Source organism: Equus quagga, chromosome 4 (assembly GCF_021613505.1).
Source record: "Equus quagga isolate Etosha38 chromosome 4, UCLA_HA_Equagga_1.0, whole genome shotgun sequence".
NCBI classification, from domain to species: domain Eukaryota; kingdom Metazoa; phylum Chordata; class Mammalia; order Perissodactyla; family Equidae; genus Equus; species Equus quagga.
The window spans coordinates 76,965,854-76,989,224 of NC_060270.1; the positions used below are offsets into that span (position 1 = coordinate 76,965,854).

Below are 23,371 nucleotides of genomic sequence, written 5' to 3' on the forward strand. Positions count from 1 at the left end.
ACATGCAGTCTTCGCTGATTGTCTCAGCCTCAGTCTTTCAGTTATTTTCGATATAATTCATTTGGCAATTTTGTATTACTGTATAACATCAGTGTTGTGGATAACTATTTTTAAATCTTGTATTTTTATTTAACTTTGTGTATATTTGTCTTGTCTTCCCTATGAGATTGTAAACCCTTGAAAGCCAAAGCCTTGTTTTATACTTCTTTGTGTCACCAAAGGCCCAGCGTAGGGCTTTGCTCACAGACAGTACTCAAAAAGTTGTTTTGGGTTTGATAAAGGTGTTGTTTTTGTGAGAGAAAATCAGAAATCAGAGAAGGTAACAGAATAGTTTAATAGAATGATTAATGTTTTTTAGCTGTCGGAGCTGGGTTTGAATCAGAGCTCTGCTGTTTGTGCCTGGCAGGTCCCTTAAACTCTGAGGGGCTTTCCTAGGTGAGGAAATGATGATAGTATCATCTACTCTGCAGCCTTGTTTTACAGTTTAGAGGGAATGTGTACAGAAAGTGGTTATCATAGAGACTGGTACTTGGCAATAATATAACTGGTAGCTCTTATTATTTTGTGTTTTTCTCTTTTAGATATAAGGGTTAATTAACCATGGTAGTTTCCATAGGTAGTGGTTGACCCAACTAATTTACCATTTAAACTTTTGCCACCAGGAGTTTATTCTTTTGCATGATTGGTTAATGTTTTAGCCAAACATATTTTCACATTAGGGGAATACAATATATTTATATTGGGAAGTAAATGAGATTTTATTCAACTTTATTCAAAATCCATGCTAATTTCTAACTTTTCTTTATGCTGTCTTAATAAAGAAAGATTTGAAAAAGAAGGAAATGGATTTAAAACATTGAACTTGCAAGTATTTTGATAGAGTCCATTACTCCTTCTCATTAAAGTAGATCTAGAACAGGGGTCAGCAGACTAAGGTGAGCTGGTTTCTTGTTTTTTGTAAATACAGTTTTATTGGATCACAGTCACTCTCCTTTGTTTGCATATTGTCTATGGCTCTGTTAGCCCTACAGTGGCGGAGTTCAGTTGCAACAGAGACCATTTGGCCCGCAAGCCTGAAATATTTACTGTTTGTCCCTTTAGGAAAAAGTTTGCTCAATCTGTGGTTTAGAAAAATTATTACTTAGGATTTTTTATATATTTATTATATGTTCTTAAGAATACTATATTGAACATTATTTAATATTTTGTTTTGAAATGGCCTTATACAATGAGATTCAGTTTCTGAGGTTATAAAAAGAATTTGACATAGCAACAATCCTGAAGGAAATCTGATAAGCTAAAATGTCTCATTCCATCAGTTGAGAGACAGAAAAGAGGGTGGCCTCAAGCTAAACTGCCTAGAATCCAGTCCTACCTCCATCATTACTAGTTTTGAGATTTTTGGGCAAGTTTCTTGCCTCTCTGCGTCACAGTTTCCTCATCTGTAAATTGGGAATAATAGTAATAGGATTTGTCTGAAAGGATTGTTTTGAGGATTAAATAAGTTAAAACTTGTAAAGTATTTGGAATAATGTCTGGTGCATAATAGGTGCTCAAGATATTTAGCCATTGTTATTATTATTATTATCTAAGTGGAATTAAAACTTTTGGTTTCTAGAATGTCGTGGGTGCTCAATAAATAATAGCTGAATCTGAATTTGAACAATGGTTATTTAACAGTGGTGATTTAATTGAAAGATATGAATATTTGACTTGCAATGGAATAATTCCATAAGGGAAAAAAATTTCTTTTTTATATTCCTCTCCCATTGCTACCTGGGCTTTCTAATCAGTAGGTGAAAGACTAATTTTTTTAAAAGTTAGCAATATTTTATCTGCTTGAAAAATGTATACAATTTACAAGATACATAGAAGTAGAAAGACAATAGAAGCTCCATGAGGACAGGAACCACATCTGTCTTGTTCACTGCTGTAACCTAGTGCTAAGCTTAAGAAATAACAATTGAATGAATGAATGGCCTCTGATTTCTCTACATCGTTAATTCAGTCTTATTTTTATCTATTAAAATAATGATATTTAGTTATTTAAATATTTAAGGATAGTTTTACTGTTAATTGAAGGTTTACCGGTAAGCAAGAATTAGTGCCATTGCTAGGTTTGTATAGGTTTAATATATGTATATCTCCAAAAGAAAGATTGGAAGGGAGATGACAAGTTGGTTAATTCTTCCCTAATTGAAAGGCAGTAGATAGCATAGCTGGTAAGAGCTTTGGACTCTGGAAGCAGACTGCCTGCGTTTCAGTCCCAGCTGTGTGATTTTGGTCAAGTTACTTCATCTCTTTGTGCGTTAGTTTTCTCATATGTAAAATGGGAATGGTAATAATAGTAATACTTTCCTTATAATATTGTGCATTTTATGAGGATTCAAGGAATTAATGCAAGTATAGCGCTCATACTATTCTGATAATATTGTTAGATATTAATTAAATCACAAAATTTTTTGACAGTTTTACCCAAGTTTGAGATTAGTCTTGATCGTTTGTAAATAATTTTTATTTTTATTGTTAACCCTTTTAGAGCATTTATTACTTTGCTTATCTGTAATGACTTATTCTCATAGCATTGGAGGTGTTGTGCTGGTAAACCTGTCAGGGTCTGAAAAATCTTCTGGAAGAGATACAATAGGTAAGTACCCGACTCTGTATTCTTTCTGTTAGAGTATACAAGACAGTTTGTGTATATCATCATGTGTGTCTGTGTGTGTGCCGTGTGTGCGGGCATGCGTACTCACACAGAAGGTGGGCACTAACGGGGCCTTTTCAAAAATATTTCCTTTGGAAATAATGTAAAAAAATTCAAAAAGAGTTCACAGACTTCTCATATGCCCTCACCCAGATTCTCTAAATGTTAACTATATACATAACTACAGTACAGTTATAAAAATCTGGAATTAACATTGATTACAATAATATTATCTAGTCTGTATATCCTTTTCAGTTTCACGATTTTTTCCACTAATGTTCTTTTTCTGGCCCAGGATCACCTGTTGCGTTTAGTTGTCATGTATTCTTAGTTTCCTTTAATCTGGAGCTGTCCCTCTGTCTTTTTTTGTCTTTTATAACCTTAACACTTTATAACAGGATATTGTGCAGTTATTTTGTAGAATGTCCCTCACTTTGGGTTAGTTTGGTACTTCCTTATGGTTAAATTTGTGTTGTGCATTTTTGGTAAGAATACCATGGAAGTGATATTATGTCCTGATCAGTACATCGTATCAGAAGGCACATGATGTTGCTTTGTCCCATTGCTAGTGGTATTGATTTTAAAGTGATGTCTGCCGGTTGCCTCCGGTGTACAGTTACTGATTTTTCCCTTTGAAAGTAATAAGCATCTTATAGGGAAATAGTTTGAGACTATACAAATGACTTGTTTCTGTCATCCAGTCATGTGCCACATGCAGACTACACATATGACAGTGGTCCCATAAGATTAGGACCATGTAGCCTAGGTGTGTAGTAGGCTATACGGTCTAGCTTTGTGTAAGTACACTGTGGTGTTCACACGATGACGAAATCGACCCATTTCTCAGAATGTATCCTGATTGTTAAGTGCTGCGTGACTGTACTCGCACCCACTAATCTTGTCATTCACTTGTGATTTTTGCCTGAAACAGTTACTACCGTGGTGAATACTTAGTTTTTGATCTAGTCTTTAGATTTAACAAAAACAAAGGTAATCAGAACTCAGCTTACTGGCTTCCCTCTTGGTATTTTCCCTAGATATTTGAAGTTGATTGAATAGAACAATGCTTTCTAAACTATTCCTGGTTACTGCCCAGTGAGCTGTGCCTTGAACTACTTCACCTTTTTCTCACACAGAGCAGCTTTGTATGTGTGAAACAAAACATGTGTTTGTTGTGTGTGTTGACAGGCTTTGCTTTAAAAAAAGTTTAAAAATAATTTAAAAAGTAGATTTAAAAAATCATTAGACTTAAATAATTGATTAAAGTATTGAATATGGTGACTTAGCAGACAGCACATTATTAACTCTTTTAAAAGGCTTACTTAAATGTTTTTGAGAATGAGTTAATATATTAAAGAGAATCAGTATTTATTATGCATGTACAATGATCCCTGCATTATGTTAGATATTTTGGAGTGTTAAAAAGTGCAAATTGGGGCTGGCCCCGTGGCGTAGTGGTTAAGTTCAGGTGTTCTGCTTTAGTGGCCCGGATTCACAGGTTCAGATCCCAGGTGTGGACCTACACCTCTTGTCGGTCATGCTGTGGTAGCGACCCACATACAAATAGAGGAAGAATTGGCACAAATATTGGCTCAGGGCGAATCTTCCTCATGCAAAAAGAGAGAATCTGGCAACAGATGTTAGCTCAGGGTATATCTTCCTCAACAACAACAACAAAGTATAAATTATGTGTTTGTAGTTTTCAAGGAGTTCTTGATTTTAATCAGTATATGAGATTTACAAAATGAAGCCACTAAAGAATGAAATAATACCATATTTAGCGATGGTAAGTATTAAATTGTCTAAAATAGAAGACAAGTAGGATGGAAGTTCAGGGGAGTAGAAAGAGGATGCTCTGTAGTAGAGGTAAGACTCTAATAGGGCCTTAAAGATGGTAATGGAATATATATTAAAAATGATACATGGTGGTGGAGAGAACAGAGACCAGTATAAGCAATAGCTTAGGGAGAGAAAGAAGGATTGTTAAGTTGGATTGTGTCAGGTGTCAAAATTGTGTATGTAGGGGAAACAGGAAGTATGCATTTCAAAATTAAAAAACAAAGTGTTACTTATATGAGTTTCTGTATTATAACATGTAGAAGTGTTTGGTTAGATCATTGAGGTGAATGCTTTTGCAGTTTTGGGTTACACTTTAAATTCCTTCCTATGTTCCTGGAGGACATGGATAGGGTAGGATATACTTTATCTTTTCATTTTTTGTTAAGAATTCATTCATTCATTCATTCATTCATTTATTTGCTGAGGAAGATTGTCCCTGAGCTAACATCTGTGCCAATCTTCCTCTATCTTGTACATGGGACACGGCCACAGCATGGCTTGATGAGTGGTGTGTAGGTCCATGCCCAGGATCTGACCTGGTGAACCCCAGGTCACCAAAGTGAAGCATGCAAACTTAACCACTTTGCCACTGGGCCAGCCCCTGTCTTTTCATATTTGTATGCTCATTTCTTGAAATAGGATCTGATACATTGTTAGATTTTAAATAAGTGTGCGTTGAATGCATTAATGAACAAATGCTTTAAATCATTATCTTGATTTTTACAGGTTCCATTTGGTCTCTTGTTGGAGCCATGCTCTATGCTGTCTATATTGTTATGATTAAGAGAAAAGTAGACAGAGAAGATAAGTTGGATATTCCAATGTTCTTTGGTAAGAGTATGTTTAACTTGTGAGACTCTTTACTTGGAATGATTACCTTAGGGTTTTGTTTTTTGGAGTGAATACAGAAGCCTTTTTCCCCCACCTCCTCCGTATGATTCTTTAAAACCATTAAATTTTAGAGATTATGAAGTCCAATCTCAATGTTTTTCTCTTACCCTGTTCCTCATAGTTGTGTACCTGTGAGAGAACACCCATCCCCTCATTGTGAGGTAAAGAAATTCCTCCTAACACCTTTTTTGCAGTAACGTCTGTAGATCAGATACTTTCTTCGTTGAAATGACAGATTTTGCTATTATAAAGCATTTGAGAGTATACCTGTTGTATTTTACATTTTGCCATTCTTGAATTGTTGGAAGCATAGAACTGGGGAACCTGCCCCAAAATGATATATATAATACTGTTCCAGTTTATTTATGTATTTTCATTAAAAATTGTGGGCCATTTAGCTTTTCATTTGAAGTTTATCTTTAAGACTCAGATTCTTTTATTACATAGATTTTCAAATTACCGAATTATAGTTTCTGGCATCAATTCTTAGTTTTGCTAAATAAAATACCTAATATGGGAGCTGGCCTGATGGCATAGTGGTTCAGTTCACATGCTCTGCTTTGGCAGACCGGAGTTTTGTGGGTTGGATCCCGGGCACAGACCTACACGCTGCTCATCAAGCCATGCTGAGGCGGCATCCCACATACAAAACAGGGGAAGATTGGCACAGATGTTAGCTCAGGGACAATCTTCCACAAGTGAAAAGAGAAATATTGACAACAGGTGTTAGCTCAGGGCTAATGTTCCTCCCTGAAAAAAAAAATACCTAATGTGATTTATAAACTCTCCTTTGCCTAAAAGCAGCTCAATAAAGAACCTGTGCTGTCTGTAGGATTGCAAAAGAAGAGCACATTGACAAGATATCTTCCAAAAGATACCTGAATATCAATAGATAAAGAAGCCTGGTGATAAGAGTTCAAAGTACAGCTTACAGGGAATCAGGAGGCCTGGATTCTAGCTGCTATAACTTCCTTTATCTCATATTCATCTGAAACAATGAGGAGATTGGACTAGATGAGTAGCTTCCAAACTGATTTACAGAGCGTCCTGGGAAGGGAGGGAGGAGATGGAGTTGCATGCATGGGTCTGGTTCTTGAACTCCTTTGCTGCTTTGGCTGAAACAACTTTGCTTTATTATGCTTTTTGCATTATAATTTAATTTGTAGAAAAGAGTTTTCTGCTAAAAATAGTTTGAATATTTGTGCCTAAAGATTAACAAAAATAAATTTTTGAAAAGCCACCAGACTGGGTGATCAATCAAGTCCCTTTTAAGTATAGAATTCAATAAATACACCTTAAGTATGAAGATAATTTTAGTGATGTCTTATTTTAGAGTCATAGAAAATTCTATCTGGAGTGCAATGAAATGTTAATATTTTTTGAGTCTTCTTTTTTAAGATTGGCAACTTTCAAGAAAAGTTATTTAATTCACTCTTATTGGTGAGAGTGCACATAGACATGTTACTTGATTGGTCTTCTTCATATGTGATGTGCTCGGTAAGGCATTGTTGATTTGACCTGGGCTTCAGGATGGACAGGATTGGAGAAGAAGAAGATAGGACTGGGATGTGGAGAGTTCTCTGAGTGTGGGGATGTGAGCAAAGCATAGCAGGGAGCAGCAAGTAGATCCATGTCATCGTGCTGGAGTGTTCACTTTAGGGAAGAACAGGAAGGTATGCGGACCACATTCTGGAAAGTGTGAAGAATAGGTGAAGTGATTTGGACCTTTGTCTCCAGGTCCAGAGGTCGTAAATTTATGTGGAATTTCATAGACTTGATAGTTCAGGGACCAGAAAATAGATTTGGGTTCTGATAATGTCAAATTTTGGTGTTTTAACTAGAATACCTTTTTTAATGTGATGCAAGCTTTTTAGGTCATGAGTTCCCTCTGAATGTGTGTCGTTTTGTTTGTTTTTATTTTTATCACTAGATGTCTTAAGTTGGATTTCCTAGAAGCAGGATATGAGACAGGGATTTGATGTGGGTGACTTATTGAGGGAGTGCTCTGCAGGAAGGACTGGCAAGCAAGTGAGAGAAGCAGGATGCAGAAGGGGAAAGGACCACGTGGTCTCAGTAGAGGTTTGGCCCAGTTCCTGGCAGGGGTGGGGGCAGGTGGCAGATGGGGAGCGAGAGTGGTTGATATGTCTAGGCCATCCTCAGAGTTGTCCTGGCCTTGAACCATGAAGGCCGACCTTGTGAATGGCCCATCAGTCAGTTGTTGGCTGCAGAGGGTGTGGGGCGGGGAGGGGTGGGAACTTCCTGGGAAAGGCGGACTTATTTGCTCTCCCAAAGAAGGCAATGGCTGTGAGTCTTTTGCAGCAGATAGAGAGTAGGTGCTCCAGCCCTGGTAAGAAGATTGAACTAGGCATCCTAAATACTATTTTATTATTTAGCAGCAAATATGAAATATGTATCTACTGTAATTCAGTTTTCTTTTAAGAGAGTTCTATAGTTACCTTGTGGATGTGATAGTGGCTCTGGGATGTTTAACTATATAGAAAGTGCAGTAAAATTACCACAAACTTGTAATATTTTTTTCTTTATAATCTTTACATTCATATGTATGTAGCCATGTATAAACTTACATTCCTATGATAATAGCTAGCCTTTAACTGGTCACGGCGTGCCACGTAGTCTGCTATATTTTATCTATTTCGTCTAATCTGCCCAGTAGCCTAATTAAATATTGTTTCACACTTGTAGATTGGAAAACTGAGGCCTAAAAGAGGTTTTTGCTTCTGTATCTGCACTTTATACTACTAGTGAATGGTAAAGCTGGGATTGGAACCCACGGCAGTCAGACTGCAGAGCACGCGTTTTTAACCACTAAACGTTACAGCCTTCCTTTACAAGTAGTCTGTACTTAGTTCATACACTGAACAGCTACTTGTGTATGTATGTTATCTCACCAGCTAGCTTATGAGCACTGGGAGGGCAGGAACCAAGAATTTTATCTTTCTTGGAACCTTTCTCCATTATTGCTAGCATAGCCCAGGTGCTTTAAATATGCTAGTTGAATGAGAGAACGTACTGTCCAATTCCTCATAATTAATTTAGGCTGAATATACATACATCCTCCTCCCCCCCACCCCCGGTTATTTCTTTAAGTTCTAGCACGCTATATTATGAGTAGCTAAGGTTAACAACCCTTCTTTTGGAATTGTTTTAAGTGGTTTATTTGGCAGAAGTTGCTCCACGCAGTGTGGATAGTTGAACTTTGAAGACTCAGTGGTCAGCAGTTGCTTGATAGAGTTTTTCTGGTGTGCTGTGCACAGGACTGACTTAACAAAGAAACAGAAGTTCCAGTTGAGGAAACCTGTTGGAGCCCTTTGTGCAGAATCTAATGTTTTTAATTACAGAGTTATAAGTCTGGAAAATTTAAGTAAACCGCAATTACTAACTTTTGTCTTTTTTATACATGTTTAGGTTTTGTAGGTCTGTTTAATCTGCTGCTCTTATGGCCAGGTTTCTTTTTACTTCATTATACTGGATTTGAGGACTTTGAGTTTCCCAATAAAGTAGTATTAATGTGCATTATCATTAATGGCCTTATTGGAACAGTTCTCTCAGAGTTCCTGTGGTTGTGGTATGTACTATTTATTACTCTATGATTTATTAGTATCAATTTATTGACTTTTGGGTAATTTAAGCATTTATATTTCTTCTGTCTTCTGATGGCCCCTCCTCTGCACCTTCCCACCCCCACACCACATTTACAATTTAATACAAGAACTCCATTAGAGCAGGAACTTTATTTTTACTTTTTAACTTTTATATACCCATTATATAGCATAGTGCCTTGCACACAGAAGGAGCTCAGTAAATATTTGTTGAATGAATATGAATGACCTAAATTTATGAAAGTGTTTTAGAAAGTAGAATGTTATGCAGGTGAAAGGCGTCATTATCTAGTGGACATCTGAACTTACAAGATGTGTATCCCAAGTGTGAATAAGATGAGTTCTAAGTGAGAATCTAGGGGCCTTTCCTCATTTAAGGGACTTTGGAATGTCTGCTCATTCATAGGCTTTTTTGTTTTGTTTATTCTCAGGATTTTTCATATGGGTGAGCCAGATATGTAAACCCTAAACTCTGATTAATTTGAGATGTTAGATACTTTGTTATGTTATAGTATCAAATATATTATGTGATAATAATTCTGAAATAGTTTGCAGACAATACTATGTATAGAGTTTAAGAAACTTTTCAAATATAGAGCTTGATACTTAGTCCTCTTTCCTTCTAATAGGAACTTAAAAAGAGAGAGCAATTTGTCCTTAAATCCTAAATGAATTTTATTATATGCCAATTAAGACTACTGACTAGTTTTCCCTTGCAGAAGACTGCAGCAAAAATGGCCTTTTCCATAAAGTCTTCCTTGATGCTCTGCCTACACTTCTGACCCCTCCCCAATTAAGGAAATGCCTCTATTTTTTTTTTTTTTGATCTCTACACTCACTTCCTTTCATGTAGCACTTAAAGATACCTTATATTATAGTAATTTATGTGCTTATCTTAAATTCCGTTGTTGATGTAATACTCTTTGCTATCAGAATCCATTTACTCGTTCATTTTTCTATCTTTCATTACATGCCTTTTTGGTGCTCAATTTTTTAAAACCAAAAAGAGTAGCATATTTTATTCTGTATATATATCGTATGTCCTCCTCTTCTCTTGTCCTGTCACTTCTTTTGTTCTGTGGTTTCTCTTGCTTCTCTCCACTCTTGTTCTGGGGAGATAGAACTACTTACTGGTAGTGTTTTGATTGAACTTTGTTGAACCGTAAGGAATTGTTGATCTTCAACCATTTTTGACTGCACTTTCATATGATTCAACCCAATGAACCATGTGCTTTAAATAATTATGTATTCACTGTATGTTAATACAAGTTCATATTCTCTAGTTTTCTAAGTTTAGTTTAAATTAGAAAACTTCAAGGAGTTTTTACATATTTGAAAGAAATAATTAAATTATTCTTTGGAATGTAGAATAGAGAAGGGTTTAGTATGGTCCTTATTACATTGAGACTCATTGTAAACATGGATTGTGCCACCTACAAATATTAAAGTGCACATTCTTTATTGAGAACTTTAATAAAAATATGTAATAGAGTTTCATGTTCAGAATTTAATGTAGGCTTTGGGAATCAAATATGACTAGACATATAATCTCCTTTTGAGTTTGCTCCCTTGGAAAATTTTATATTTAAATAATCTGTTTTGGAATATTTTATTCTCTTTTTATTTAACTTTTTTAAAGTTAAAAGAGTAATACATACAAAAGACTTGACAATGAAAAGGAAATCTCCCTTCTACCCCAAATTTCCATTCCTTTTCCCCAGGTACAACCACTATTAACTTCTAAGGCTTCTACGAAGTTTTCTATACATACAGGAGTGTGTATCAGTCTCTGAATTTCCCCCTAATTTTGTTTTATATTCAACACACAAATGGGAGAATACTGTGGATATTGTTTTGTACTTTGGTTTTGTTTTTTTTTTCACCAATTGTTGTCTTGTAAATCTTTACATATCAGCACTTAGATTCCCTTCATCTTTTCAAAGCCTGTGTAGTATTCTAATCTATTATGTTCCAGCCCATCATGTAACATAATGGATAGAGCACAATGTGTTCTACCAGTTCCTTATTGAGAGCCATTTTGAGTTTCCAGAGTTTTGCTTTGTGAAAAATATGGTATTGAACATCCTCATATGTATGTAAGCATTCTATAGGATAAAGGCCGGTAAGTAAAAAAGACAGAGTCAAACATGTGGACTTTAGATTTTGGTAGAGAATTGCAAAATCATTCCCCACAGAGGGAACACAATTTATATTCCCAACTGTGTATATGAGTGTTTATTGTTAAATAGTTAAACTGGACACTCAGAGGCATATATTATGATTAAAGCGATGTTTGTCCTTACCTAGGATGGATTTTTCAGGATCTCAATAAGGTTTATTTTTCAGCTATATTTCTACACTCAAGCATTTGAGTACTTACGGTAACAACTCAGTAGCAGTAAGTTAATCATAATGAAACAAACATTATATCTCTTAAATTTTAGGTGTTGGTAACTCAAAACGACTGTAAGAAGCATGTCTGTATATATTTCATATCTTTTTAAATCATAAAAAATAAAAACTTAGATCAGAAGATATAATCTTTGCGTGTATGATGATTCCCTTCTTTTGAGGGAGGCACGGTTCTTGTATATTTATAAATAGAATAGTAAACTTCAGCATATATAAAGTGCTGAGTAGTAAACTCCAGATGCAAAAGTGCAGTTGTGAATTTTTTGTAAATTAAAGATGTGTACTTGTCACTCATTGTTTATTTTTTAAAAATTCAAGCACTCCTTTAAGTCCATATCCTGTACCATATACTGTACCATCTAGTATAGATGTTAGATGATAGGACCTAGTCCTCCGTCTCAGCTTTTCCCAAAGTGTGTCCCTGAAATGATAACAGATGACAAAAGGATTCAACCATTCGCTAAACTGGAAAAAGCTGGTATAAATCAAACAGATTTTTTTAATGCTTTGTCTCAAACTCTTTATCGTAGTACTTTGCATTATAAATCTCTAAGAACATGTGCTGCGTTAAAAAGAAAAAACGTATTTGACCCCGAACCTTGTTTCCACAGAGCTGCTCATGAGTAGTGGGAAGCGCTAGTACTTGAGTTCTCTTTACCTCACCAGTAAGAATTGTCCAGCCTCTGTTGAATACTTTGAGTGACACTTTATCAAGAGATAGCCTCTTATTTATTGTGGGATAGCATTATTAATTCTAACATAGACTGAGCTAGAATTTACTTGCCTATAATTTTTATGAGTCTGTAGTCCTAATTATATATATTATGGTTTTATCATACCCATAATTCATTTTCTTCTTATATACCTAAATTATTAGACTTTCTAAATGGCTTATCTATTTGGTATAATGCTTTCCTTCATTTTTTTCCTTCAACTAAACAAAATTATATACAGATTGATATTTCCAAATTTGTTACCAATATTGATAATTCAAAGTGAACATAAAATGAAGAGCTTAGGTTTAGGTTAGGAAAATTGCTAGAAAAATGGAAAATGAAAAGGAAATATCCTTTAAAAATATTCAGTATTTTCTTTTCGATGCTAAGCCAAACCAAAAGAGCGACAGTTCTCTAAAGACTATTTTAGTTTTGGTAAGGGTGAGATATTTTTGCTTTGACAGACTCACGTGTTGGCGTATCACATTCTTAAAGTCTGTGTTGTGAGGTGTTGTCCTGCAGTTCTAATGAAGCTGTTTCCTTTGTTAGCCAAGTATCATTATCACAACATGGTAAGAACTCTTTCAACAGTTTTATAAAAAATGTTAAAGAAGTAGAAGTTGTACATCTAAAGTTGAATAACGTCTCTAAGCAGATCTTGAAAATAGCCTAAAATACTTTGAAAGTTTTATACTTAGATATTTGGACTTTTAATATTTGAAAATAAACTTCAAGAATCATCTTAGTAACTTCATTATTTGTTATGCCTCAGTCCATCATAAGCTTTTATTTTTGCTCCTGATCTCTCACATCTATATTGTAGGATAGATAGTCTTTGATCAGTGTTTTCCTTTGGTTCTTGTACTTTTTTTAATATAGAAATGTATATTTTCTTTTTTTCCTTTTTAGGGGCTGCTTTCTTACCTCATCATTGATAGGCACACTTGCACTAAGCCTGACAATACCTCTGTCTATAATAGCTGACATGTGTATGAAAAAGGTAAGACTAACTATTTATTGGATATTAATTTAGGTACATTATTAAAACAGGGCTAATGAAAGTTAAGGGATGTGAGTAAATTATAAGGGATATGACCATGAATAATACTTGATGCCTTCTCTCCCAAGGTGCTTTACCACATAGAGATATAAAAAGTACCAAAGAAATAGATAATCTCTTGCATTTTTAGCCTTTCAATTTTTTTTTCTCAATTTCTAAGTTAAGGGCAGTATCTTTATATGTAGTTCTCTGGTTTTGGAGCTGATTATGTTCCAAATGTTCTTTGATAAGTCGGTGTTGCGGAGTAGGGGATGTAGCTCATCGTATGTGAAGTACTATTTTGATTTCTGAGGTAAACTCTAAAGGTTCTTCAACGCTATGCTAATACTACTACAGATACGAGCAGCACATGAATACTGTTGTTTCTCAGCGAATGCACATTTCTATCTGGACTCAGCAGGGCAGGTGCTTCTTCCTTCCTTCTTTGAAGTCCTGGTCTGGATTCGAGGATTCTTGTGATAAATATTGGCAATGATAACATTGCACAAAAGGGAATCGGGAGTGTCCCTCACTGCAGCCTGAAGGGAGGAGTTTCTTCAGTGTTCCTAGGGGTAACAGGAAGAAAAGAAGTGTGCCATTGGCTAGCGCCAGAAGATGTAGTGTAGCCATTTATCACTCAGTGCAGTATTTGTAAGCTTTTAACTCCAGGTATTAAGTGACAAAATGGTATGTGTGTCTATTTTTAGTATAATTGGAAGACTCAATACTGGAAAGCCCAAGGGCTTATAAGGTGTAGAAGTTATAATTAGATTTTTTAAATTTACTTTATTGAGGTCATATTGGCTTATAACATTGTGTAAATTTCAGATGTACGTTATTGTGTATCAGTTTCTGATAGACTGTGTTATGTTCACCACCAATAGTCTAGTTTTTATCTGTCACTATATATATGTGCCCCTTACCCCTTTCTCCCTCCACCAACCCACTTCCCCTCTGGTAACCACTCATCTCTTCTCCTTGTCCATGTGTGTGTTCATCTTACACATATGAGTGAAATCATATGGTGCTTGTCTTTCTCTGTCTGGCCTATTTCGCTTAGCACAATACCCTCAGCGTCCATCTGTGTTGTCGCAAATGGCATGATTTTATCTTTATGGCTGAGTAATATTTCATTGTATATGTATGCCATATCTTGTTTATCCGTTCATCTGTTGGTGGGCACTTGGGTTGCTTCTGCATCTTGGCTATTGCGAGTAATGCTGTGATGAACATAGGGGTGCATAAATCTCTTTCCCATTGTTGATTTCATCTTCTTTGGATAAATATCAGTAGTGAGATATCTGGATCATACGGTATTTCTGTTTTTAATTTGTTGAGAAATCTCCATACTGTTTTCCATGGTGACTGCACCAGTTTGCATTCCCACCAGCAGTGTATGAGGGTTCCCTTTCCTTCATATCCTCTCCAACATTTGTTATTTCTTGTCTTGTTAATTATAGACATTCTGACTGGTGTAAATGTGATAGCTTATTGTAGTTTTTTTTTTAAAGATTTTATTTTTCCTTTTTCTCCCCAAAGCCCCCTGGTACATAGTTGTATATTTTTAGTTGTGGGTCCCTCTAGTTGTGGCATGTGGGATGTCCCCTCAGCATGGCCTGATGAGTGGTGCCATGTCCGTGCCCAGAATCCAAACCGGTGAAACCCTGGGCCGCCAAAGCGGAGCACGCAAATTTAACCACTCAGCCACGGGGCCGGCCCCTCATTGTAGTTTTGATTTGGATTTCCCTGATGATTCGTGATGTTGAACATCTTTTCATGTGCCTGTTGGTCATCTGTATGCCTTCTTTGAAAAAATGTCTGTTCGTATCCTCTGCCCATTTTTTGATCAGGTTTGCTTTTTTGTTGTTGAATTGTAAGAGTTCTTTATAGATTTTTTAAATTAACCCTTTGTTGGATATGTGATTTGCAAATATTTTCTCCCAGTTGGTGGATTGTCTTTTCATTTTGTTGATGGTTTCCTTTGCTATGAAGAAGCTTTTTACTTTGATGTAGTCCTATTTGTGTATTTTTTCTTTTGTTTCCCTTGCCTGAGTGGACATGGTATTCAAAAAGAAACTGTTAAGACCACTGTCAAAGAATATATTGCCTATATGTTCTCCTAGGAGTTTTATGGTTTCAGGTCTTTCATTGAAGTCTTTAATCCATTTTGAGTTTATTTTTGTGCATGGTGTAAGATAATGTTCTACTTTCATTCTTTTGCACATGGCTTTCCAGTTCTCCCAACACCATTTATTGAAGAAAGCTTCCTTTCTCTATTGTATGTTCTTGGCTCGTTTGTTAAAAATTAGCAGTCCATAGATGTATGGTTTTATTTCTGTTCCATTGATCTGTATGCCTGTTTTTGTATCAGTATCATGCTGTTTTGATTACTATGGCTTTGTAGTATATTTTGAAATTAGAGATTTTGATGCCTCCAGCTTTGTTCTTTTTTCTCAAGATTGCTTTGGCTATAATCAGATTTTTAAAGCTCTATTTTTCTTTACATCTTACTACAGTTTTTAGGATGGAGGCAAAATACTCTCAATGATATGTGTCTTCTTTATTTAAAAAACAATGCTGTGGTGATATTTAACTTTGTTTTATGGTTCAGTAAATTCTTATTTATTTGTCATGGTTAAAACTGGAGATCTTCTCCTTAGTTGAGAATTATCTTATACACCATGCGTTTTCAAAGAATGTGGATGTTATGAAACACACATAACGCTAAAGTTACACATTTAAATTTTTTGATAGATTTAAATAATATCCAAGTCCTTCCACTCATCAGGGTCATAATCTTGAATATTAACCCAAATCATTCTAGTGAAACTGGGGAAGTGCTACTTATTAGAGGATTTTGGTAGACTGCTGTGTAAATGAACTTTACTGATATTTTGAAAATATCAGCTTTTGCAGATTTGAAAAATAAAAAATTGAAAGTTAATTAGAGGGATTTTTTTAAAAGAACTGTCACAGGGGACCCAATTTTATTAAAAGATTGTGTAATTTGTTTAATCAGATATTTTAAGACGAAGGCAAACACAAGAAAAGGGAAAATGTAGGTATATGTAATTGATTAGAAAAACATAGCCAAATAGTGTTTTCTTGATTGTCGTCATGTCTAGAATTAGGCAACAGTTAAATGAGTAGAGTGGGCCTTCGGTGGAAATTGAGGGTAGGAGGGAACCTTCTGGAAAAAGTAGCAGAGTGTGCCACAGAACTGTAGTAGAAACATGACAGGAGAAATCAACTTTCCTGGGGTTTTTTGATTCTGATAGCCAACTATATTTATATATAGTTTCTGAAATTTTAGCTTTCATTAACGTTATTTATTGTGCTTAAAACAAATTGGTTATTTTAAGCTATTTATAATTGATATTTTATGTAATAGGAAGCACCCCTAATCATATTCAGAGTTATGTTCAGGAATTAAACTTTTTTATGTTTACATAGGCAATTTTCTTTGTTAATAAACCTAAGTTTTTTTTATACACAAGGAAAAAATCTTTCTCATACATCTCAAGTTCCTGTCTTCATTTTAAAAAATTGTCTTCATAGCTTGTTGGAAATCAAATTAGAATTTTTTTATTATGTGGCAACACATCAGTAAAAGTCCACTTTGCCTCTAAAAGTCATCTAGCGTTTTACCTACCTTTGTAAAGTTTGCTTTTTTTCAGTTATAAAATAGAGTTTTAGTTGAATATTTGTGAAATCATTCTATCAACAGTATCTAGATTTTTTTTTGAGGAAGATTCACCCTGAGCTCACATCTGTTGCCAGGCTTCCTTTATTTTGTATGTGGGTCACCACCACAGCATGGCTGCGACAAGTGATGTAGGTCTGTGCCCGGGAACTGAACCCAGGCTGCTGAACCGGAGCGAGCCAAACTTAACCACTACACCACGGGGCAGGCCCCTGTATCTATATTTTTAACTCTCATTTGTCATAACTTTTTCATACTTTTTCTGTCTTGGGTCATTTAAGTGCATCATCATGTTTCTAGAATATTAAGTATTCTGACAAATATTCCAAGAATATGTTATACCAATAATTTGATAACGGTATGAAGGCTTTTTAGTTTCTCTTACTGACTGCTCTTTCTTGGGTGTTCTTAGGCTGACTCAGCCTGAGTGTGTGTGTACCATTCAAGCAGGACGTGCGTGTTAAAAGTTGCCAGTGATTATCCTTGTGTTATGCATTGTAAGTCCCTCGTAAAAAACCTTGTTTTCACAAAACCCCTTTGCTCTGACTAATGGTGCTCGGAAATGGAATAGCATATGTTTCCCACCAGAGGGAGTCTTGCCTATGATTCTAAACTTTGTTTTTTTAATACTTCAAGAGGGCGAGCACAGTTTTCCTTCCCTGTTTTAAAAGATAGGAGTTACTGTTTCCGTCATTGTTTTGAGAGCAAACAACTAGTGTGTCGCAGCGAGTCTCAGTATTCATCCGTGCAGGCCTCTTCTCTGACAGTTGTTTTCCATCCTTAGTTGAATCTGGATTGTAAAGGTAAACTAGTGAAAGGAAGAATGATTTTCCTTTTTTTGGTAACTTTATGGCATCTCATTTTTTCTTTTCTTGACAACCCTGATAGATGCTGGATTGGAAGGGCAGCCCTGGTGATGGGAGGGGAGGGTCTCCCGCTGAGGCCTGCCTTGCTGTTTGCCTTCTCTGGCTCACTTTCCTAGTAAAAGTGTTCCTATTTCTAGTCTTCATTTTACTTACAATTTTCTTTTGAATTTTTCTCATTTGTTATTAGATAATCAGGTGAGTTTTAAGTATCAGGATTAGAATTTGTTGCAAATTGTTAATGAAAGGTTTGCAAAAGTTGCACTTGAGTTTTTATCTGTTTTTAGCGCTGTCTTAAAAGAACCGTAACATAACATATCACAACTATAGCATAATATAGTTTTTAAAAATGTGAGTTTTTGAAGATGACTTCAGAAGCTGAGGGGGAGGATCACTTTGAGAGTAGGCAGTATCCAATAAAGAAGAACGGGCAACGTGGTGTGTCAGACAAAAGCTTGAAGTTTCCTAATTCTGCTCTCAGGTGTACTTTGCCTGCCTAATAAATGAAAAGCATCCTCTTGCCTTTCTTTTAGGCTGTTTTCCAAGCAAGAAGTATTTTTGTTGGTAAATTAAGCAAGTGGAATCGTACATTGGAGTCCTAAATCCTTATATTTAATAATAGTGTACTTAATAATATGTTGTCAATACTTAGTATTGTCTTCTTGATGTTTTAACTTATTCTTGCAAGTTTTCATATGTGGAAAACATGTTAAAGGGGAAAATTATCTTAATTATAATTGTGGAGTTTTTTTTTTTATCTTTTATTTTTAGGTGCAGTTTTCTTGGTTATTTTTTGCAGGCGCTATCCCTGTATTTTTTTCATTTTTTATTGCAACTCTCCTATGCCATTATAATAATTGGGATCCTGTGATGGTGGGAATCAGAAGAGTTTTTGCCTTTATATGCAGAAAACATCGAATTCAGAGGTAGGTCTAGTTCCAATATAAATTTTTAAAAAATAGTGTTTACTATGGGGCTGGCCCCGTGGCCGAGTGGTTAAGTCCGCGTGCTCCGCTGCAGGCGGCCCAGTGTTTCGTTGGTTCGAATCCTGGGCGTGGACATGGCACTGCTTATCAAACCACGCTGAGGCAGCGTCCCACATGGCACAACTAGAAGGACCCACAACGAAGAATGTACAACTATGTACTGGGGGGCTTTGGGGAGAAAAAGGAAAAAAAATAATATCTTTAAAAAAAAACAATAGTGTTTACTAAATAAACTGGGAATCATGTTATGTTGGCCTATCTTTTAGGGATTTTGTGAAGAATTATTGAAACATTATATTTATCTGTGTACCATGCCCAATAAAATTAAAATAATTTGTTTAGATCCTTTGGATGATCAGGTAGCTTCTTCACAACTACTTTTTTTTAAAAAATGTTTTGATTCACAGGTAAAACCAAAGTGCTTACTATTATGCTATAATGAATTTAAATGTAGAAAACTTTTACTGGTTTGAACAAAATTCGTAATAAAATATAACAACATTGCCTCAAATTTTCTTTTTCACTTTATTTTTAAGAGAGAGCTTTTTTTTTTTTTGTGAGGAAGATTGTCTCTGAGCTAACATCTCTGGCAATCTTCCTCTATTTTGTATGTGAGACACCACCCCAGCGTGGCTCACAAGCAGTGTGTAGGTCCACATCCAGGATCTGAACTTGTGAACCCCAGGCTCCCGAAGTGGAGTGCATGAACTTAACCACTACGTCACCAGACTGGCCCCAAGAGAAAGCTTTTTACATTCTTCTATAAAAAGAACTTGGGACAAGTTGTTGGGAAATCTTGTTCTTGTCTTAGTTCCGACCTCACAGCTTCAGCCAGTGGAGTACATAATTTTTAAGAATTCCCTTCAACTCTAAAGCTTTCCTTAACTTTAGCCTTTTTTTTTAAGGGTTCCAGAAGACAGCGAACAGTGTGAGAGTCTCATTCCTATGCACGGTGTTTCTCAGGAGGATGGAGCTAGTTAGCTGTTGTCTGTGGTCCAGGTTTGTATGTTAGCTGGCATTAGTGTTGAATAAGGTTCTTATTCTTGTGTTACTTAAATACAGAGTTGATGATTTTCCATAATTAGTTGTTTGAGAGGCAGTACAGCCTAAAGGCTAAGGTAGTCAAACTGCATGGGATCCAATTCCAGCTTCTCTATGTACTAGCTGTGTGACCTTATGCAAGGTTCTTAACCTCTCTGTCCCTCAGTTTTCTTATTTGTGAAATGAGGTTACAATAGAACCTCCCTTGTAAGGTTGTTAGAGTTATTAAATACTTGGTAAGTTTATGTCCAGTAGTGCCTGACTCAAATGAAATGATCCCAAGTTTTAAGTGTTACTTTTATTCGTGCTGAGGGTCATTATTTTATTTAATGATATACTTTAGAAAAAACATTTTTTCTCTGAGTATAAAAGTAAGAGAAAAAAATGTAATACTTTGCTGTATGTCCAGTCTTTTCTCTATGTGTGTGTGTTTTCCATAATTGGCACAATGTATGTACTCATTCTCAGACTGCTTTTTCACCTAACAGTGTTTCAAGAACATTTCCCCATTCTTTTTTTAATTTTAGGAAATATTATCTTTTATATTTCTTACATGACAGAAAGAGTATATCATATTTTGTTTCACTGAATGAATGCTTGAAGTAACACCCAACATATACCTTCAGTGGGCACAGAAATGATTATGTATTTATTTAGAATGAGAGATCACAATAAATTATTGGAATTCTGGAGATGGAGGTCCCTTTCTTCAGAGATAACTTTCCGCAGTTTCTATTGAAATGTTCCCTGGTGGTGGCTGGGCTTCCCCTCTTCACCTGGAGCCCTGTCACTTCCTTGCACTCACATTGGCCTTGAAGCGTATGTTTCATTATCTTCGTGGTAAATTCACCTCTGACTTCATGTACAAAGCAGCCAGCTGTCTTCTGCCGTGCACCCCCCTGCTGCTGTCATTCTCTCCCTGTCCTCAGGGAATCACTTCAAACTCACAGTTGATTCTTCTGATGGTTTCCTTCCTGTCTACGTGCCATGCTTGATGTCTCAGTTTTAGGCATCTTCAGTTGATTCCCCTCTATGGTAGATGAGGACAGATTTCCTTGAAGTCCCCCCATCTCTGTTCCCACCCCACTTGTCTGCCTTCCAGCCCTATATCATTCCTACCTCCTCAGCATCCCAGGGTAGTTATGGCATAATTTTGGATGGAGCTGTAATCGTTATGACTGTAAACATTGCTTTTGCCTGAGCCATGTAGGATTGGTTGTTCCTGGCATTTCCCCAGTCTAGAGACCCTCTGTTACCACCCCTTGTAGAGAATTAACCTCAGATCTTCTGAGATGAAGAAGAGGCACTTGGCTAGCTCTGAAAAGTAAAGGGAAGGCATCTGAGTGTCTGACTGCTTTTTCTATGAACTGTGTACCAATCTTGCTGCTTTTAGTTGTTTCTTCACCCTGCTTACCGAGGTATCTAGTTGTTCTTCCCCGTTGCTAGCTAAGAGTTAGCTGCCATTTGCTTGTCTCCCCTCTTTTCTTTGTCCATGTGGTTTAGTCCTGTAAAAAAACAATCCCTTTATTGTCTTTTTACTAAGGAGTTGGGGACAGAGTGGAACTAAATATGTGTTTATTTTCCATCTTTAAATTAAAAAAAATACCCCTAGTTAGTCTTTAAAGTTTTTAATGCTATAGTTTATGCATTTTCCCTCTCTGGCATGCTGTACATTATTTCCATACTCACACCCTACCCCCACGCAGGCAAGGTTTCAGTATTTTCAGAAGTGAGAGCTGGATAAAGGGGAGCTAGTGAAGACTAAAGAAGGTGGACTGCAGTAAAGTACAGGGGGCCAGGCTGGGTAGGAGTCCTCGTCTCAGCAGGGGTAATGGTGGAGTACACCGTGAATAGCACTGTTCTTGCGTGACCTGTGGGTAGTAGTGGATGTCAGCTGTTGACATTGCTCTAGAACTTACTTTCCTGAGTTCTTAGGACTCACCTCAGGTTTGAGTATCCAGTTAGGAAGTATTTGTTACTGTGTTTGATATATGTTTCAGTGTTAAGATAATTTTCTTCTTATAATACAAACTGTAGAAAATTAAAGCTATCACAATTGTAATCGAATGATGACTTTTCTGTTTGTTTTATTTTTAGCTTGATAATGGAACATTCTACAGCGAAGAGACAATCTCTGGCAAGTTTTTGTAGAAAAAAGTGTTTCAGTGCCTAGTCTGAAAAATAACAGTTTCAGTTCTTTGGAACTCTAAAATATATTTTCCTGATACTGTTTTCTTCATTTTCATGATGAAGTACTTTGCTGTGTAGCTGTGTGCATATCTCCACAGTTATAGGAGGCTCCAGTCCACCTGAAGGACCAACCTGCCTTACACATCTCAAGGAATTCAGCTGATAAAATAATTTGAACTAATCAAGGAATAAAATCTTAGTGTTCTGGAGACTTTATTTTCACATATTATTTGTTAAATGCTGAACTATATTATGAAAATGTTTCCCAGAAATCATTTAAGTATATAGATCAGTATTTCTTATAGTTAAAAAGCTAAAATAAGCTACCTATAATAGGTACGGATTATGATTTTGAGTTTTGTAAAACATTGCAAATTAACACAAAAAATGTTTAATTTATGCAACAAGTATGTTCATACAAATTTGGTGGGACTTTAAAAAGAATATTTGAGAAAATATCTGGTTCACTTACACTACATATACTGTATTATCCTTTCATAGCATTAGGTGCCTTGTATTTTAAATCTGTGACAAACCATGACAGATTTTTAAAGAGAAAGTATTATTGTAAAATGAAGAATTAAGTATTTCTAAAGCCTGTATTGCTGTAAATTTAGTTGATAAAATTCTGCTTAATTTAGAGTTTTGAAGAAATGTTCTCTCTTCAGTTATGACATTTTCATAATGGGATGATTTAAATTTGAAGTGATAAAGAGTATTATTAAAATAAAATGTTTATATATATGTATTTGTGTATTACAGATCTATCAGTTGGTTTCTGATTTTTTTCCACATGTAAATGTGCCAAATTACTCTAGAAGTGGGTACCACTTCTCTAAATAATTCTAGTTTTCACAAGTAAATTTTTAATGGTTAAAATGCCAAAGAAGGAAGGCAAGAAGAAATTGTACTTTAAAAATTACGTTTGAGTTCTTTTCTCTGCCAAGCTTAAATTAAATATAAAGTACCCCTAATTGCAAATCTTAAACTTAGGTCTTATATATACTTATTGTGCAGTTGCTCCTGGACTCTACTCACTGTAGACATTGGTGGATGGACAGGTCGCAGGGTTCATCCAGGCTTTTGATTAATCTAGAACCCACTTCTTTTTCAAGTCTTTTGAGAATAGTTCATTTCTCTTCAAAATTTCTTAGCAAATCTGATTTTTTTAAAATTCTCTTTGCAGTGTTAGCTTCAGTTTGTCTTATTTACCTTTTTTAAATTGCTTTGGTGTTATCATGAGTCTAAAATGAAGTTTAGCCATCTTTCTGCCTGTCCTGAGACCTTTTATATTATATTAATTTAAAAGATTATTTGTTTATGATATTAAATTAGAAAAAACAGGCAGCTGCTCTCCTATTTGGTGC

At 35.7% G+C, this 23,371-nt stretch overlaps 1 protein-coding gene across 3 annotated transcripts in view; it reads left to right on the plus strand.

Moving 5' to 3' along the window:
* The window catches only part of SLC35F5 (solute carrier family 35 member F5), a 38,988-nt gene extending 15,992 nt beyond the window's left edge, over positions 1–22,996 (plus strand). For all 3 annotated transcript variants that reach the window (XM_046658105.1, XM_046658106.1, XM_046658107.1), the window contains 7 exons: positions 2,583–2,647; positions 5,270–5,374; positions 8,861–9,020; positions 13,092–13,182; positions 18,559–18,713; positions 19,679–19,772; positions 21,912–22,996. In XM_046658105.1, coding sequence (XP_046514061.1) covers positions 2,583–2,647; positions 5,270–5,374; positions 8,861–9,020; positions 13,092–13,182; positions 18,559–18,713; positions 19,679–19,754 — 652 coding nt within the window. In that variant the 3' untranslated portion in view covers positions 19,755–19,772; positions 21,912–22,996. The remainder of the gene's footprint in view (positions 1–2,582; positions 2,648–5,269; positions 5,375–8,860; positions 9,021–13,091; positions 13,183–18,558; positions 18,714–19,678; positions 19,773–21,911) is intronic.
* The last annotated feature ends 375 nt before the right edge of the window (positions 22,997–23,371 follow it).